Raw genomic sequence first — 19,448 nt, 5'->3', positions numbered from 1 at the left:
CCATGAAACTTTTTATTTATTGATTGATAAAGTGACATTTTATGATTTACCGAAATATATAAGACTTACTATCAACAATACACTAAAATATGATCTCTATAAATAAAATGAAGAAAAAAAACCCCAACAAATTAAGTAATGTTTGAAATTGTTGATATAACATGGGTGATTATGTCAGTTGATGACAATACATCTCTTTTAATTTTGGTGGAAAGTTGTAGTCAATAATTTATCGATAATCAGTCAGCTTTTTATGATGGAGCAACAAGATAAGGTCACATACTTACACCGGTGTAAAGTGTTACAATTAACACATACTCACACCTTAAATAAACAAATGGTCCCCTAACTATAGGATACTACTTTGGTGAGTCCTTGGCTATTAAAAGTTATAAAATGGTCCCTCGATTATAAGAAGTTGTTTTGTTGAGTCATTCGGCTATTAAAAGTAACAATGTAACACCCCAATTTAGGGGCTAAATTTTAGAAATTATAAAGTATTGGATTTAATTTGGTATTTTGGAAGAAAATTGAGGATTAAATTGTAAAATCGTAAAGTTGGCATACCATTTTAAGAAGTGCAGGAAGTTCAGTGACTAAACTCATGGTTTACCCATTTTTTATGGGATGAATTATAAACCCATTTGTCGTGTTCCAGAAATGTTTCCCATTTTCCTCCTTTGGTCAACCCACTTTCAACTCCGATCTACTCACCGTCCGACCTCCGATCGACGAACCGAAACCACCATCATGTTCGTTGTTGACCGAAGAACAAAACCTTTCAAACCTTTCGTTATGAATCGTCGTCGTTTGTCATTAATTTCAGATGGAAGTATCGTCGGTTTTAACTTGATTTCAGTTGGTTTTTCGTCGATTCATGACGATCCGACCATCCGTTTTCGACACCTCCCGCACCATCGTGTTCCTTGCATTGTTCCGAGTTCGACGGTGTCATCCGTTTCTCCGTCGTCGTCGACACGTGGAGGGGTGAGAAAGTCAAAGTTTTTGATGTTTCGGAATCGAGCTCTCTACCGTTCAAAATTGTGAACCGAGCTTGGTAAATGTCTCAAAATGCCTTAAAATAATTTTTAGAAATTTTTCCGGGAATTTTCCGACACCGTGTTACTATTCATGCACCCCACACTCCACCCCCGAGAGTGGGCATCGTTTGGCTGTAGGGTGTTAATTTTGTAATTAGTTTCTGTTTGGGTGCTATTTGTGTAAAATTTGGATGTTAATTTTGTAAATATTTGCATAAGGTGGATAATTTTGTAATTAACTTCTATTAGGGTGATATTTGTGTAAAATGGTCAACTGTTGACCGTTGACCAGCGTTGACTGTTAATCGACGTTGAACACTGTTGACCAGAACTTTGACCGGCATTGACCGAGTATTTAACGACCTTTGACTTTGACTTTGACCGGGTATACCTATCTTGACGTTTTTCGACGTTTTGAGTCCGATTCCGCAGTCTGTTTTTCGAAATTCGGACCCGAAGGCCTCGAAATTGCAGTCAAACCCGTTGACTTTGACCGAAAAGTTAAAATTTTCGAAAAGTCATATTTTATGTTTTAGACGTCCTAAATCTATTTTTGGGGTCCGTTTCGCCAAACTCGAACCCGATAAGCTGTTTTTGACTGATTTATCACCCGATTCGATCCGTTTTTCGGAATTAAGCTATGTTTTTATGTAATTTCTGCTGATATGTATCTGAGGAATTATTGGAAGATGATTTCAAGATTGAGGGCATTCGAACAAATTTTTATGGTCGATCAATATGGCACAAAAATCGAGGTAATACTTTACTACCTCTTTATGCTTTATGAAATATGTTGTTATTGATAAATACATGAATAAGATAATGTTGGTCACTTTTGTGGAGTTGATTAATTTATACACTCGTTATGAATGCGGTAGAAATTCAGTAACTGAATACGGATCGAATGACTAAAATAAGAGATTGAAGGATTGTTAGAATTAAATTACAAGTTATGTGCTCAGTGATAAAGAAATTAACCTGGATCTGTAACTTATAATTTATTTAATCAAAGGTTAAATGTTAAAGGTACTTGGATGAGAAATTATGAGAATACCCTGATAGGGTAAAATTACGAAAATACCCTTATGTTATAAAAAGATAAGATTTGACTATGGAAGTTGGATAAGAGGTTTTAAAGACATATTGATCTGATGAAACTACTGATGTGCATAAGAAATGCTAGTTTTGCTTAGAAAATATAGATAACTGGTTTTTAACCAAAGAGGATTTGAGCAAAAATCTAAGAGCCTGTTAAGGGAATCGTTTCAAGATAAGAGAATGTTCGGGGGTGTTCTTTAAGAAATTACGAAAATACCATTGAGAGGTAAAATAATCCTAGTTGACCCTGATGAGAAAGTACTTTAAGGATTCGTACTTAACTCGATTAAGTATGGATTTAATTGTTAAGATCCTGTCTTTGTACAGAAAAATTCATGATATTTCGTTTGTAAAATCTGAGAAGGCACTTGACCCGAAAATATCCAAGTTACGAGTAAAAACCTGAAGAACAATTATCGGGGGTGTTCTTTTGACAGAATTGTTCGAAATGACTGAAATAAGTGATAAGTTTGAATTCGATAATAAGATCGGACGGAAGGAAATGATTGAAATACATTGGATCTGTAAAACGACCAAAATACCCCTAGAATGGAAATGACTCAAGAATGTCACCAAGCTCAGGAATAAATGGATATACTCAAGCTTTGAAATGAATAGAAAAACATTGAGCACCAAAATGACCAAAATGCCCTTATAGACTAAACTAAGTAAATGTTTTGGATTAAATAAGAAATCCAAATAAACATAGGTGTTGTACTACCCTTAAAGGTAATGGAACACAATTTAAGTGAGTTGATCAACCCTAATGCTATGTTAGTACCTGAATGACATAGATATCACTAGAATACGTGTTCGTCTTCTCAAGCTTGGATCGATGATAATTCTGGAAGTACTTGGCTCAGCTCAACTCTAGAGCACATTCGGTACTAAGAAGTGGATATTCGTGACATAAATCAACCAAGAATACCATAATGACTTTATTATACGACTAAATTGAAATAAAAGGAAGTACAATATGTATCTGAAATTCAAAAACGTCTGAATTACTATGGAAAACTCTGAAGTGACCGGGATAGACTTGATTACTAAATGAACTAAGTAACCTCAATGATTGAGGATTAAATAAGTGATTGGATGAGTTGGAAACACTGTTGAACTTACATGATGAATTGTTTTTATGGGTCATGAACCATGAATCAAGTACGTTCGTATTTCCTGATATCGTTGAAACGTGGAAATGAAATAAAAACTATTGGAAGATCTATTTAGAGCCGATTACGAAGATGTTTTATGGACAAGAATTGTTAGTATTAAAGAGTAAATACTCTGGAAAGGTAGTAAATTGACGGGTCGACATGCATTAGTTATGAGAGTTGTTCAGTTCGAATTGTTCGATAAGTCGATCGATCAACATGGATTGTAAATGTCTTGAATCTTCGTTTCTACATTTTTATATTAAATCACTTCGGTCATGTCTGAACACACATATAACGCAGAAGGAAAAGATTATGAATACCCTATTTGGTTTAATTGAGCCGAGATCCTATGAATTTAAGTATATTTCTAAATACCCTTGATTGTTTGGGTAATGGAATCACTCGCAGTAAATCTGAATCTAGAATTATTATGTATAAAGGTTCCTGAACATTTTCCTGATACACATGGAAACATAGTGGAATTCTAAAGTATCAATCTGAAATGTCTGATTAGATTGGTTAAAAATCGATTCTCTTCAATAAGTTCTTGCTCCTGGAATCCGATCAAATTTCACAAGTTTCATGTTATCCATATTGATAACTACAAAATGCCTCTGAAAAATACTTGGATTCTCTAGTGTGTTCCCTATGTACTACATAATTGTTTTATCTGTTTTGAAATATGGTACATTGAAATCTATGGTTTACTGTTTATTGATACACCAACTTACTGGTGATGGTTTATGGATTATGGTTGATATATGATTATTGGTTTTCACTGAGTTATGATAAATATGATTACGAGCCTAATGTGATTCTTGGGTAGGCTCATGGGCCCAAGATGCTCCATTAGGTTGGCTTCCTTTGTTGTGTGCTTATGGTTTGCCCTATGGACCTAAGGATACAGACCCCAAAGCCTATCCTTAGGTTGGCTTCCTTTTTGGATGTGTGCTTAAGGTAAGCCATACGGACGCAGTTCTGGGAAACTGCAGATGGTGTACATGAGAAGGGTTTAAACTACAAGTTCCAAAAGATAAACTTCATTATGAATTTATGATGATTTACTGAACTATTACTCATTTATTGTACCTACTATGATTTTATCGTACTGTTAGAACACACTAGTCATCCTATTCGATCTCATGAAAACGTGATACTATGAATGCTTCCTATGAACTGTGATCTTCATGGTTTCTACTCAATGAACTACTAATAGAACCCCAGATTATCTTGCAATCTTGTATACTTTTGATTCAATAAGGAATTATGGCTTCACATTTATCTGCATGTCCTTTAGCATCACTTGGTAGTTTTGTATTACTGAGCTTTCCGAAGCTCGCTCTATTACTCACCATTGCAGGTTAAAAGAATTGTACTAGTGCAGCCATTGACATTAATAAGGGAGTTTTTCTGGCGTTGCTTGCAGAGGATGGTACATATGATTAGGGGGCATGTAATTGTATTTTATGTTATATACGAGTTTGAAAATCTATTTTATTTCTGTATACTGATAAATCATTTTATGAGTTTACATGTTTCGATAAAAAGTTTTAAATTTTCCACCATTTTTACAGTGGGTCGCTCCGGTGGCCCTAAAGTGACACTCCAGATCGGATCGGGTTATCCCCATCGGTCTGAGGGGGTTACAAACAAAATGGTCATCCGACTATTCATTATGTTCCAAACTCGTCATTTTCTGTTAAAAAATTAATGACAATCTGAGTTGGATGTTAAATTTCTGACTGAGATGTGATAAAACTTTATCTCAAAATCTCAAACGACTATCATATCTCAGTCGACATGTTAATTTCCAACGCATATGATTGTTAATGTTTCAACAAAAAAGGATGAGTTTAGAACAAAATGAATAGTCGGGTGATCATTTTGTACTTTTAATATTTGAGGGACTCAACAAAACAAGTCCCTATAATCAGACTACCATTTTATAACTTTTAATAGTCGAGGGACTCAACAAAGAAACTCCCTATAGAACATAGGTGATTGTGTCAGTTGACGACGATACATCTCTTTTAATTTTGGTGGAAAGTCGTAGTCGATAATTTATCGATAGGATGATACTGGCATGCTCGACGAGCGTTGATGAGTACGGTAAACGATGAGCACCATTAAATTAAATTATAAAAACTTTAAATCATAAAGTACTAAACGTATAATTATAAATTAGTTAAGATCTAAATGTAATTTAATTAAAATATAATATTTATAAAACATTATTTTTAGGGTAAACTATTCCATTAACCACCTAACTATCTATCCTTTTTACTTTAACCATTGATTTTTCAATTTTATCAATCGGATGACCTAACTATTTAAATCTTGTCAATTAAGTCACCTGCCGTTAAATATTAACGGAGGAGATGATGTGTGCATGTGGCAGTTAATAAAATTTGTATAATTATACATTTAGTCTTCATTACTAACACATTCTATTAATTTGGTCCTAACTTATATTTGATCAAATAAATTTAATCTTCAATTCGATGGTGACATGTGTCATTGTGTAATTGAATTTTTTAAATATTTTTTATTTAATAAATTTTCCATTCAATCAAGTAGTTCCATGTGTTGACCAATTGAATAAATGGAAAATAAATTAAATCAATAACCATTATTGGTGGGATTTGAACCTGAGACACAAGTTGAAAAACTAAGTGTCTTAACCACTAAGCTAGACCACTAAATTTATCTAGTATACAAAACATAAATTTATAATAAAGTTAATGGTAATAAATGACTTTATAAAGACTCAAACATAAAATAATTGAATAGTATGAAATTATAAAATATATATAAACAAATATTATAATTGATTAATAAATAAATATGTTTTATTTATATTTTAAATCACATTTAATGCAAATATAAAATAAAAGTGAATTTAATATGTTATACTTGAAATGTATCATTTTACATATTTTAAATTAATAAATTATCTTCATTATTCTAATTTTATTGAACTGAAATGTATCATATCTTATATTTTAAAATATTATAACGTCGATCGGATTCTAATCTTATTTAAAAATTCTATATTAAAATAGACTAATTCAATAAAATCAAGTTTCTCCTAAAATTTTCTTCAAATATATAATGAATAAATAATAAAATATAAAATTCTTACTCCAACCGGGATATAAACAAGTCAATGCGTAAGTTAAAATGCTTACTACGATAAGCCTTCAACTATTAGAAAAATTCTAAGTTAATGAAGCTCTTCGTTATATTTCAATTATAATACATTAAAATTATTTTTATTTTTTCATTAAAATGATTTAAAATATAAATAAAATACATTCACATATTAATCAGTTATAATATTTTTGTATTTATCATATTATCATATTATTCAATTATTCCATGTTGGAGTTCTTATTAGGTCATTTTCCCTTTTTTTATTGCCATTTACTATATATATTATGTCATTATAGGTTTGTCATTTGAATGGTGCAGCCTAGTGGTTGGGGCGTTTTTGCTTCTTCTCCTCACGTATTGGATTCAGACCCCATCAGCAACGGTTAATAATTCAATTTATTTTTTATTCATTCAATTGCTGACACATGACACCATTTAATTGTATGAAAATTTTATTAAATTAAATAAAAATATTAAGAAAAAATATCCAATCACATAGTAACACATGTCACCATCTAATTAAGGATTAAATTTATTGAATTAATTAAAAATTAGGACCAAATTAATAAGATGGGAAAGTAATGAGGACTAAATGTGTAATTATATAAATTTTATTAACTGCCACATCACCTCCTCCGTTAATATTTAACGACATGTGGCTTGATTGAAAAGATTTAAATAGTTAGGTGACCCGATTGATAAAATTGAAAAATTGATGGTTAAAGTAAAAAGGGTAAATATATAGGTGGTCAATAGTAGTTTACCCTAAAACAATGTTTTATAAATATTGTATTTTAATTAAATTATATTTATATTTTTAACTAATTTATAAGTATATGTTTAGTACTTGTGATTTAACGTTTTTGTAATTTAATTTAATGAAGCTCATCGTTTACCGTACTCGTCAATGTTCGTCGAGCGTTGTATAATATTTCTTATCGATAATCAGTCGGCCTATCATGGTAGAGCAATAAGATGTTAAGGTCACAAACTTACACATACTTACACCGGTGTAAAGTGTTACAATTAACACATACTTACACCGGTGTAAAGTGTTACATACATTGATATAAATTTATTTTATGGTAAAGTACAAAAATGGTCCACTAACTATAAATACGACTTTGATGAGTCATTGACTATTAAAAGTCATAAACTGATCCCTCGACTATAGAAAGTTGCTTTGTTGAGTCATTCGACTATTAAAAGTTACAAAAGTGTCACATGACTATTCATTATGTTCCAAATTCGTCCTTTTCTGTTAAAAATTAACGACATTCTAAGTTGTATGTTAACTTGCTGACTGAAATATGATAAAATTTGATCTCAAAATCTCAAATGACTATCATATCTTAGCAATTAACACATACTTACACTGGTGTATGTACATCTCTCAATATATTAGCAATTAACACCAGTATAAATATGTGTTAATTGCTAATATATTGAGAGATGTACATACACCAGTGTAAGTAAGTATGTGTATTTGTCAATATCTTAATACCTAGAAATAAACACATAATTTTATTGGTATAAGTTTGTTTCTATATTTTCAAAATATATATATATATATATATAATTTAATATATATATATATATATATATATATTAGAGAATATAAAATTATATTTTCTATGAAATTCTATGTAAATATTTTGACTTTAATATTTAAAATTAACTTGTTAAAAAAGAAAATATATCTCAAGGACACCTTGGTAAAACATACATTTTTCTTATCTTATATTCCTTCAAACAAACATTATAATTTTACATTCCTACCAAATAGATCAAACAAAGTAATACAACATTCCCAATCATATGTTAAGTAATGTAACATTCCGATAATCTTATTTCCAATAATAATCTTATATTTCATAAACCAAATCATGATGACTACTCATAGGGATGAACCAGAGGGGAGGCTGCCAGGGACAGTCCCTTGCAAATTTTAAATGGTCATATATTTTAAATATTTTTTTATTGATAATCTGTTTTCATCCCAACATAAAATCTCTTAAGTTGGTATGATAGACAAATCTTGTTATTGTGGTCGGTTGTTAATCAATTTTAATTCTGTCAAATTAAGTGGGGTATGCTAGAAATCATGTCAAAGGATTGTGATTTTTCGAGGAATACAATACGTCAGGTCCATTACATCTTATGTTGATATGTTCTTCCGTGGGGACTTTCTTCTGAAAAGACAATCCAGAGGTCTTAACGTGCAGAGTGAAGGAGCTTTGTAAGGGGTATAATCATAGTATAACAAAAATCAACAAAGAATATGTATGTATTAAGCGATGCACCGAGACACCGACAATACAAAATTTCTTGTTTTAGAAAATGAACAACAAATACGTGTATGATTGGTTTGTAGCAAACGTGGTAGATAATTGAAGATGAAATCCCTTTAATATTTCCTTTGCTTGCAATGTTAGGTTAGGCATAGAGTCAATGGTGAATTAGCCATGAAGAAAAGTAAGAGAAAAACTATTATGAAACCAAGACATATTGATTCCTATATAATGCAACAAGAAGTTGCCAACGAAGAATGCAAGTATTTTGCATTGTCTGCTTCATCAGAAAATCAAACAAAAACAAGAATGGAGATTCAACATCCCATCCATGAGCACCCCTTGTCGCCCCAAGAGATAACCGGGGGAGCTTGGTCTGGATGTTTTAGGCTCTTATCTGGCCCTTCTTATGGCTGCAAAAGTGTAGTGAATTTTTTCAGATATAGTTTTTTAGTATTTAGTATAAACTAAAATATAAAAGTGATACATGAATTAATTTAAAGGGTAAAATAGTAATTTTGAAACGCAAGAGAGACATAACAAATGGGTTTTTTTTTTCGTCTCTAAGTGGGATTAAGCGTTAATATGAAACTCATAAGGGAAACCGGTAACGCAATGCAGGATCAAACTCAAAGGAAATACACATCTGAAAGAAGGAACAGAGGATGAGAGATTACCATGTGCCTGAGATTGCATCCAACAGTCAGTTCTGCATAATAACTGTCTACATTAGACAGAAAACAGTAAGGGGCCTCCTTTCCCAAGAAAACTTCTGAGTGTGATCGCAGCATGATCTTAATGTCATCCGATATCTGGGAAACCTTGTTCAGACTTTTAATTTGCAAGGGAATTTTGGTCACCACTGCACGCCATTGGGCACGTGATTTGTTCACAATAACCTAAACATTTACAAGGTAAACAACCAAGACAGATGGGTTAGGATATGACTAATATAATGTGTCCATAATCAAATAAGAACTCTCAGTAGTCAGTAGAGTCAATCAGTTGCGAAACGATATTCTTCTGTTGCTAACAAAAGAAAAACCAACCAGGCTGGAAAAGAGTGAATTCGGAACCAGAACTGGAAATTTCTCAGAGTTGAGTAATGTTGTGTTTGTAAGTCCCATTTCCATCACCTGACCTTCTATAGATCCTGCCTGACGCAAGAAAATTTATAATTAATTCACACAGAAAATGAAGAAATAACGAAACAAACCCTAACATATCAATATCACAAGTGACAATCACAAGTGACAATCACAAATTATCCGATACCACAAAAATACATGGCAATTACATTATACCGGAACAGTTCCTAGTAAGATGGAACCGGACACCTCCAGAAAGGTTAGGAAATATGAACTTCAGCAGATAAAAGATTATGAATTAAAGAAAACAAATCCATCTCTCGTGTACTTCCATTATGAAAGGATCCGTAAGTATTGGTTGAAACAGGAAATTTCTTTTCCTGCACTAAAAGAAAAATCTCAGCTGATTTGTGTTACCTTTATTGTGTCACCCAATGAAAAAGGTTTTGAAAACTGCATCGACAATCCTCTGAGCACATTTCCAAGGATTTCCTTGAAAGCAAAAGCAGTAGCCACCCCTATAAGAGGATTGAATCAGTTATATCATTATTTCAAAGTCAATAACAAGTTGAATTTATAGTAAGTAGAAATAAGAAGTTTAGTTTCAAGAAAAGCAACTAGGCGTCATCCAATTATTTTTCAATCGGATTGAATCCAAATATTTTTATTTAATTATTCACTAAATTTTAAGATAAATCACACTCTCAACATTCCTTTTGTTGTTTTTCAATCGGATAATTGCAGAACCGAACCCTGTACTTTATGAAATATTTTAAAATAAATTATTTATAAATAAATAAATATATTTTAAATAAATTATTTGAAAACAATTGCAAGTACAACATTTAAAATTGAGAGCTCGTATAATAATAATAATATATATATATATATTGAGAGCTCATCAACTGCCAAATTGCAATTTTGTTCAAAGATTTTTTTATATGTGGTTAAATTTGGCTGTTAATCCTTATAGATAAAATTTAACTGACCCTATTCTCATATGTAATAGGATAAGGGGAGGTAGGGTAGTAGGTTGCCCCCAACATCGGGTTGAGAGCAGCTTCCGTGGAAGACCTCTGGCAGTCAAAATTATAAATTGTCCACCATGGGGACTTGATCCCACAACCCCAAGATTAAGAGTCTTATGCTCTACCAACTAAGCTAGATGGGCAGTTATGTTAATCCTTATAGATGTAGTCTTTATACTTCAATTTGATTTATTCTAGACACATACTTTTTGGATTATGAATTTTTATAATCCAAACGGTTCGATGATAATAGGACTCACTTATAGGGATAAAAAGATCAAATTGGAAAACACAAACTAAATTTACAATTGACTCTTAGCACATGAACTAATAATAGAGTTCAATTTAACACGTTTAACAATTGTTTAATGACCGAAATTTTAAAATTTAAATAGTAAAGGAACTAAAAATAACTAAATTAAAACACATAGACTAAATCTACAACTTATACATAATACAATCACTAATATCAGAACATAACATAGGTTTCATAAATAAATGGTTGTCCCTTATTCCCATATGTAATGGGGTAAAGGGGAGATAAGATAGTAGGCTTCCCCCAACATCAGGTTGAGAGCAACTTCTGTAGAAGACCTCCGAATTATGAAATACCCTCCGTGGGACTCGATCCCACGACCTCAAGGTTAAGAACCTTGTGCTCTACCAACTGAGCTGGATGGTCATCTTTAGGTCAAGATTTTTTGTGTAAACTTGGGGAATTTGTTGCATCTTACTTGTTAATATACATTGCATTACATTATATTTAGCTTTCGCATTGAATGAAGGGGGTTAAGCCCGTTTTCTACATTTTTGTCTCCACATCGTCGATACTTTCATCTCAACTATACTATACTTGTGTATTTCACAATGTTTCAAAATTTAGATACACTGCTGTGACTTGAGGGCTTGCTGTGGATCGAGAGTTAGAGCGCATTGGGAAGTACAAGTCTATTGTAAAAGAATATTCCAACTGTCATGGAGGAGCCTAACGATTAAGAAGGACACCGAAAATTTATATTTGTTGGACGATGCAATCCACGTGACGCATGAGTTGACTTGAAAGATTATAAGAACACGATAATTATTCTCTCAAAAAAAACTTATTCTTTGTCTTCCCCGACTTTGCTCTCTCAAATTCGGTTTAGGGTGAAAAATACTTGACCCGAGAAAAACATATAATTTTATCTTTATATTTATGGATAATTGCAATAATGTCCATCTATATATTATTTTTTAATTAAATCCCTATTTTTATTGAATGAAAATAATATTTTTTTAATAAATATATTGTTTCGGGCCGGATTCAGATTTTATCTCAAAAAGTCAGGTCGGGTCGGATTCGAGTGGAGAATGTATAATTTTTAGGTCGGATTGAATTGACCGAAAATCCGACTCATGCCCATCCCTAATCGTGATATGCTTTGATGAATTTAAAAGGAGCCCTCGAGTAGTAATTGATCTAGTGTTTTTGGGATTGTGGATGATTTTAACTTTGATTTAATGAATGCTATTTTTTTATTTATCAGCTTAGAATTTTTGTTGTTATTTACTTGTTGAGTTGATGACTTACACTTTATTTGTTTAAGCATTCACTAGGAGGTTATGTTTGTTTTTATACTCCAGCGTATCGATAGATGATAGAGTATCTTAGAAGAGCATCAAGAGTTATTTGATAGTTGAGAGAAATTTAGTTATCTTTGAGAGTCGTGATATTTGTTAGGTTAGGCATACTTTTGTCAGGTGTGTTTAGTGGGGTGGCAGCGAGAGAGTCACTTCTCTAGTCGAGACCTTATTTCAAGCGTGTTGATACTTACCATATCCTTTTGGGTTAGATCATATATGTTCCCAGGTCTATTCAGTTGTGAGTTACAAACTTAGGTGCAAGAGCCTTCTATCACATTTCTTATCTACTTAGAATGTTTATCCATTCAATTAATTTATCTTGATGAATTTGTTAACCACACTATTTTATGTGAGATCGATACCTCACACACGAGAGTGTATCCACTTTATTACTTGAAACGATAATGGAAGCTTACACTTGTCGGTACACACATCAATACCTAATTGTACGTACCAAAAAAATTAGATATGTATAAATAATAAAGTTAAGTATATATTTAATCAAAAAGAAACTTTTTCAACAAACAAATTTTAAAAAGTTGAATTTATTTATAAACATAATGAGAACAAGACATTGGCTTATGGGAGGTTAACACTTATTTAAGTTTTAATATGTATAAATATATCATGTGTGAATTTTCATTGAAGATTTTATCTTAATTTTAAATTCATTATACGTGAGTGTTGTTCAGATACATTTTGGTTATTAGTTTAATTATTAATGTATATTTGTATAATTCTCTTAGGTAGCGTTTGGTTCGCAGGAATCCCTTGGAATTAGGGGGAATTGGAATCCAATTCCACCACTTTCTCATGTTTGGTTCAAGTTTTCAAAGGGAATTGGAATCCTAAATGACTTTAACTTTTCATCAAAGGGGGGAAATTAAATTCCATCCATAACATGAGGGAATTAAAATCCTTTTGAGGAGGGAATGTGAAATTTGACCATATTACCCTCATCAATCTTTTGGTAACTTATTAACATATTTTGATTGGGATTAGTGATTGCCACTCAACTCGGACCCGATGGGTTCTGACCCGACCCCGTCGGATTTTTTTAAAAAAATTTGGGTTCGAGTCGGGTCGGGTTGGGTTTTTTAAGTGTGATATTCGGGTCGGGTTCGTGTTTAGGGTGAAAAATACCTGACCCGACCCGACCAGAAAAAAATATATAATTTTACCTTATATATTTAGGAATAATTACAATAATACCCCTCTCTATATATATTTTTTCAATTAAATCACTGTTTTTATTGAATAAAAATAATTTTTTATTATTTCTGGTCGGGTCGGGTTTCTAATTCATATATTCGGGTCGGGTCGGGTGAAACTTTATTTTGGTCGGGTCGGGTCTCGAGTGGAAGTTCTCTTGTTCTCGGGTCGGGTGGACCAAAAACCCGACCCAACCTATGGCCATCCCTAATTGGGATGATTTTAACTTATGATGTTTATTAGCATGATTTTTATAATTTATTGAAATGAATAATCAATCAATAAAATGAAAATTTAATATTTTTAAATTTTTTATAATATATTGCTATATGTAAGTTATAAAACAAATTAAAATTAAGCAAAAAGAAGAAGAAAGACAATTCTGTTATTTTACATTACTTAAATCAAATTAATCTGACATGTCTACGAATCAAACATAATATGTAATTGGATTCCAATTCAATTTCCTGCCAACCAAACATGTTTCAGATTCAGATTCAGATTCCAATTCCTGACAGATTCCAATTCCTGACAGATTCCAATTCCTTCACAGATTCCAATTCCCTCAGAAATATTCCAGCGAACCAAACGCCACCTTATTCATTCATTTTTTAAGAAATAAATTATCTACATCTCGATTCGACTACCAACTAGTTGTTTTGGTCCAAATATCATTTCTTCATCAATTGAGTGTTTAAATATTACAGAACCGAACCCTGTACTTTATCAAATATTTGAATTTCCCTCTAACTTTATTTCCCCCATTCCATTTGTTGTTTCCAATGAGATAATAACAGATTTGGTACCTATAATTTATCAAGTTTTTTTTAATATAATTCTTCCACTTCCAATTTCTTGTAAAAATATCACCTATAGTTTCATTTAGTCCATCAATGTAGTACCTCCCTCTTATGTTTTTTAATGGGATGATTGAGAGATTTGACCCTTTTACTTTATCAAGCCTTTTAATTTAGTCCATGCGATATATAAACATACACAAAAAAATATATGGGGTGGGCCATGATATAAGGTAGGCCCAGGATAATATGGAATCAAGAATCAAACTGCTTCTTCTCCAATCTCCCATAACTGTTCCCGCTCTACCATCTGAATATCTGATCCCCATTACCATTCTCGTTTCTTTCTCGGGCGGCCGTTGAATCTCCGTTCAAGGACCGGTGGAACACCGCCCCGGAACTGCCAACGCCGGTCACAAGGCTTCTTTCATGCAAAAACGCTGGCAAGATAATATTCCAAGAATACAGAGTTTTTGCCATTGATCTTAGTAAACGGGTGAGCAAGATAATATTCCAAGAATCTCTGAAATGGTCTCTTTAAATTGTTGTTCATAGGTTAACCAGAGTCTTTAAATTTTTGTTCATAGGTTAAGCAGAGTCTTCACTCACATATGGCTGATTTGGTTCAAAGACTATCCAAGAAAAGGAGCGTGGAAAAGGAAAAGGAAAAAGATATGGAAAAGGGTCAAAAACACATTGATCAACTTAGCAACCTACCAGACTCCATTATTTGCCACATTCTTTCCTTTCTCCCCACCAAATTGTCAGTTGCCACCAGTACCTTGTCGAAGCGATGGAAGCATTTATGGACTGCTGTTCCCGTCCTCTCCTTCAGTTCAGCAGAATTCATTGGTACATTGGGCAGCTTTGTGGATTCTATAGGTAAGTTTTTAACCAACTGTCAAGCTCAAAATGTGTACCAGTTTACCATAGACTTTAAACCTTTCTTGGAAGTGGATGAAGAGCATCTGGGTACATGGGTTGCTGCTGCAGTTGAAAGGAATGTTCAAGAGCTGAAACTCAGCCTCAAATTTTCACATGTACCAACGGTTAGACTGCCTGGTCGTTTATTTGCTTGCAGAACACTCGTATCTCTCAAGCTGATTGATAATATTTTCATCGATCTCCCAGAAAATGTTTGTTTACAAAGTCTAAGGACTCTGCAACTGGAGCGATTACACCATCCTACTTTCTGGTTGTCCAGTTCTTGAGGACTTGGTTGTTTGGAGGATTTTGGATGATGGGATTCTTGATATGGTCATCAATATTGCTTCATTGAAGAGACTGAATCTGAGGAATAGTAATTATGAAGCTAATGATCACGGTTTACTGATCAGCGCTCCGCTCTTGGAAAGGATAGAGCTGTCGCAGAATGTTTTGAATTTTCAGATAGATTCTTCCAGCTTGGTGGAAGCAATCATAGATATCCATGTAACATGTGAGCCCATTGAAGCGTTCGCTAATCTTGAATTTCTGTCTTTATCAGAATATGCCTTAGATGGTATGGCGTTTCATGAGTTCCATAATCTGGTATGCCTGGAAACTACAACAAGCTGTGCAAATTGGGATGATCTGGAAGAGTTGCTTCACGGCTCAAACAATCTCAAGACTTTGGTATATCACATTGAAGTACCAATTCTCCACAGGGGTCACAACTGTGATAAGTCATTTTCGAAGACTGTTCCGGTGTGTGTGTCTGCGAGTTTGAAGGCCCTTAAACTGACGGGATTCATCAATCAAAACTGTAACTGGACATTCATTCAATATATGCTGAAGAACGCCAAATTCTTGGAGGAAGTGAAGATCAGGACTTCCTCGATGTTGAAGAAACGACGCAGCCATATTAGAAACATGTTGAACTGCCCTAGGGCCTCAACAGAATGCCAGATTCGTTTTTTCTTGGACTCGACAGGCGAAGAATATCGGTTGTGATTGAAGTTCTCTGCATTCTGGTTTTGTAAATGTAGTTGCTTGTGAATATTGCTTGTTTGAGTGTTGAACACTGAACTGAACTGAACAGGTACATTTGATAATAGTAGTCCCCGACTCCCTGCTATAATCTACAAAGTTGCTTGTTTGCGAATATTATCTCTTGTTCCATAATCTGAACAGGTACAAAGTTGTTTTTTTCATGAGTCAACTCCTTTGCTAATTAATGCTGCAAATACCTTTTCTTTCTGTTTTTTAACTTGTTCCTTTTTCTTTTGCATCCATGTAGTTTATGTTTTGAAATAATCAAAACTAACAACAAACGGGATATATAGAAAAATCCAAATGAAGAATATAAACAATGAAGGAACTAATATCACCTCTTGTGCTGCTATGTTTGGTATAATGTCTATTTCCATGATTTTAGACAACTTTAATTCAAGGAGCTTTCTATTATGATATCAGATAAGAGGATAAAGGAGATTGGGACAATAGTCATAATTAATTTTAAATATACGAGTAATTTTTATGTAAATTATATAAATTAAAATTTATATAATCATAATTATTTGAAATATAAATCTTAAATCTTAAACTCTAAGTCTTAACTAATAGACTGTGTATAAAATTTCCCTAAATATATTTATCAATATTTATTTATAAATCTTCCATGAAACTTTTTATTTATTAATTGATAAAGTGACATTTTATGATTTTCCGAAATATATAAGACTTAATATCAACAATACACTAAAATATTATCTCTATAAATAAAATGAAAAAAAACCCAACAAATTAAGTAATGTTTGAAATTGTTGATATATCACAGGTGATTATGTCAGTTGATGACAATACATCTCTTTTAATTTTGGTGGAAAGTTGTAGTCAATAATTTATCGATAATCAGTCAGCTTTTGACGGTAGAGCAACAAGATAAGGTCACATACTTACACCGGTGTAAAGTGTTACAATTAACACATACTCATACCTTAAATAAACAAATGGTCCCCTAACTATAGGATACTACTTTGGTGAGTCATTGGCTATTAAAAGTTATAAAATGGTCCCTCGACTATAAGAAGTTGTTTTGTTGAGTCATCCGGCTATTAAAAGTTACAAAATGGTCACCCGACTATTCATTATGTTCCAAACTCGTCATTTTCTGTTAAAAAATTAACGACAATCTGAGTTTGATTTTAAACTGCTGACTGAGATATGATAAAACTTTATCTCAAAATCTCAAACGACTATCATATCTCAGTCGACATGTTAATTTCCAAAGCAGATGACCGTTAATGTTTCAACAAAAATGATGAGTTTAGAACATAATGAATAGTCGGGTGATCATTTTGTACTTTTAATATTTGAGGGACTCAACAAAGCAACTCCCTATAATCGGGCTACCATTTTATAACTTTTAATAGTCGAGGGACTCAACAAAGAAACTACCTATAGAACATAGGTGATTGTGTCAGTTGATGACAATACATCTCTTTTAATTTTGGTGGAAAGTCGTAGTCGTCGATGAACACCATTAAATTAAATTATAAAAGCTTTAAATCATAAAGTACTAAACGTATAAATATAAATTAGTTAAAATCTAAATGTAATTTAATTAAAATATAATATTTATAAAACATTATTTTTAGGGTAAACTATTCCATTGACCACCTAACTATCTATCCTTTTTACTTTAACCATTGATTTTTCAATTTTATCAATCGGGTGACCTAACTATTTAAATCTTGTCAATTAAGTCACCTGCCGTTAAATATTAACGGAGGAGATGATGTGTGCATGTGGCAGTTAATAAAATTTGTATAATTATACATTTAGTCTTCATTACTTACACTTTCTATTAATTTGATCCTAACTTTTATTTGATTAAATAAATTTAATCTTCAATTCGATGGTGACATGTGTTACTGTGTAATTGGATTTTTTTAATATTTTTTATTTAATAAATTTTCCATTCAATCAAGTAGTTGCATGTGTTGACCAATTGAATGAATGGAAAATAAATTAAATCAATAACCATTATTGGTGGGATTTGAACCTGAGACACAAGTTGAAAAACTAAGTGTCTTAACCACTAAGCTAGACCACTAAATTTGTCTAGTATACAAAACATAAATTTATAATAAAGTTAATGGTAATAAATGACCTTATAAAGACTCAAACATGAAATAATTGAATAGTATATAATGTTAAAGGTGATCATTTTGTACTTTTAATATTTGTGGGACTCAACAAAGCAACTCCCTATAGTCGGGCTACCATTTTATAACTTTTAATACTCGAGGGACTCAAAAAAGAAACTCCATATAGAACATAGGTGATTGTGTCAGTTGATGACATTACAATCTCTTTTAATTTTGGTGGAAAGTCGTAGGCGATAATTTATCGATAATCAGTCGGCTTTTCATGGTAGAGCAACAACATGTTAAGGTCACATACTTACACTGGTGTAAAGGGTTACAATTAACACATACTTACACCGGTGTAAAATGTTACATAGATTGATTTTAATTTATTTTATGGTAAAGTACACAAATGGTCCCCTAATTATAGATACTACTTTGATGAGTCCTTGACTATTAAAAGTCATAAAATGGTCCCTCGACTATAGGAAGTTGCTTTGTTGAGTCATTCGGCTATTAAAAGTTACAAAATGGTCACCCGACTATTCATTATGTCTAAACTCGTCATTTTTTGTTAAAAATTAACAACAGTCTAAGCTGGATGTTAACCTGCTGACCGAGATAAGATAAAACTTCATCTCAAAATCTCAAACGATTATCATATCTTAGCAATTAACACATACTTACCCTAGTGTATATACATCTCTCAATATCTTAGCAATTAGCATATACTTGCACCGGTGTAAGTATGTACATTTCGTAATACCTTAGTAATTAACACATACTTACACCGGTGTAAGTATGTACATCTCTCAATATCGTAGCAATTAACACATATTTATACTGGTGTAAGTATATACATCTCTCAATATCTTAGTACTTAGAAATAAA

The 19,448-nt window shown here is 32.4% G+C and overlaps 2 protein-coding genes across 2 annotated transcripts; both read left to right on the top strand.

Annotated features, from left to right (window-relative positions):
- The first annotated feature begins 15,098 nt into the window (after positions 1 to 15,098).
- LOC120157918 (F-box/FBD/LRR-repeat protein At3g52680-like) lies at positions 15,099 to 15,698 on the top strand. Its single transcript, XM_039168892.1, has one exon. It carries the CDS (start codon positions 15,099 to 15,101, stop codon positions 15,696 to 15,698), a length of 600 nt encoding a protein of 199 aa, XP_039024823.1.
- A 43-nt stretch (positions 15,699 to 15,741) lies between these two features.
- LOC120157916 (F-box/FBD/LRR-repeat protein At4g26340-like) lies at positions 15,742 to 16,419 on the top strand. Its single transcript, XM_039168891.1, has one exon. It carries the CDS (start codon positions 15,742 to 15,744, stop codon positions 16,417 to 16,419), a length of 678 nt encoding a protein of 225 aa, XP_039024822.1.
- The last annotated feature ends 3,029 nt before the right edge of the window (positions 16,420 to 19,448 follow it).

This window comes from Hibiscus syriacus, unplaced genomic scaffold (genome assembly GCF_006381635.1).
Source record: "Hibiscus syriacus cultivar Baekdansim isolate YM2019G1 unplaced genomic scaffold, ASM638163v2 tig00111278_pilon, whole genome shotgun sequence".
Taxonomy (NCBI): domain Eukaryota; kingdom Viridiplantae; phylum Streptophyta; class Magnoliopsida; order Malvales; family Malvaceae; genus Hibiscus; species Hibiscus syriacus.
The sequence above is the reverse complement of the archived record's forward strand: the minus strand, read 5'-3'. Positions and strand labels throughout refer to the sequence as shown.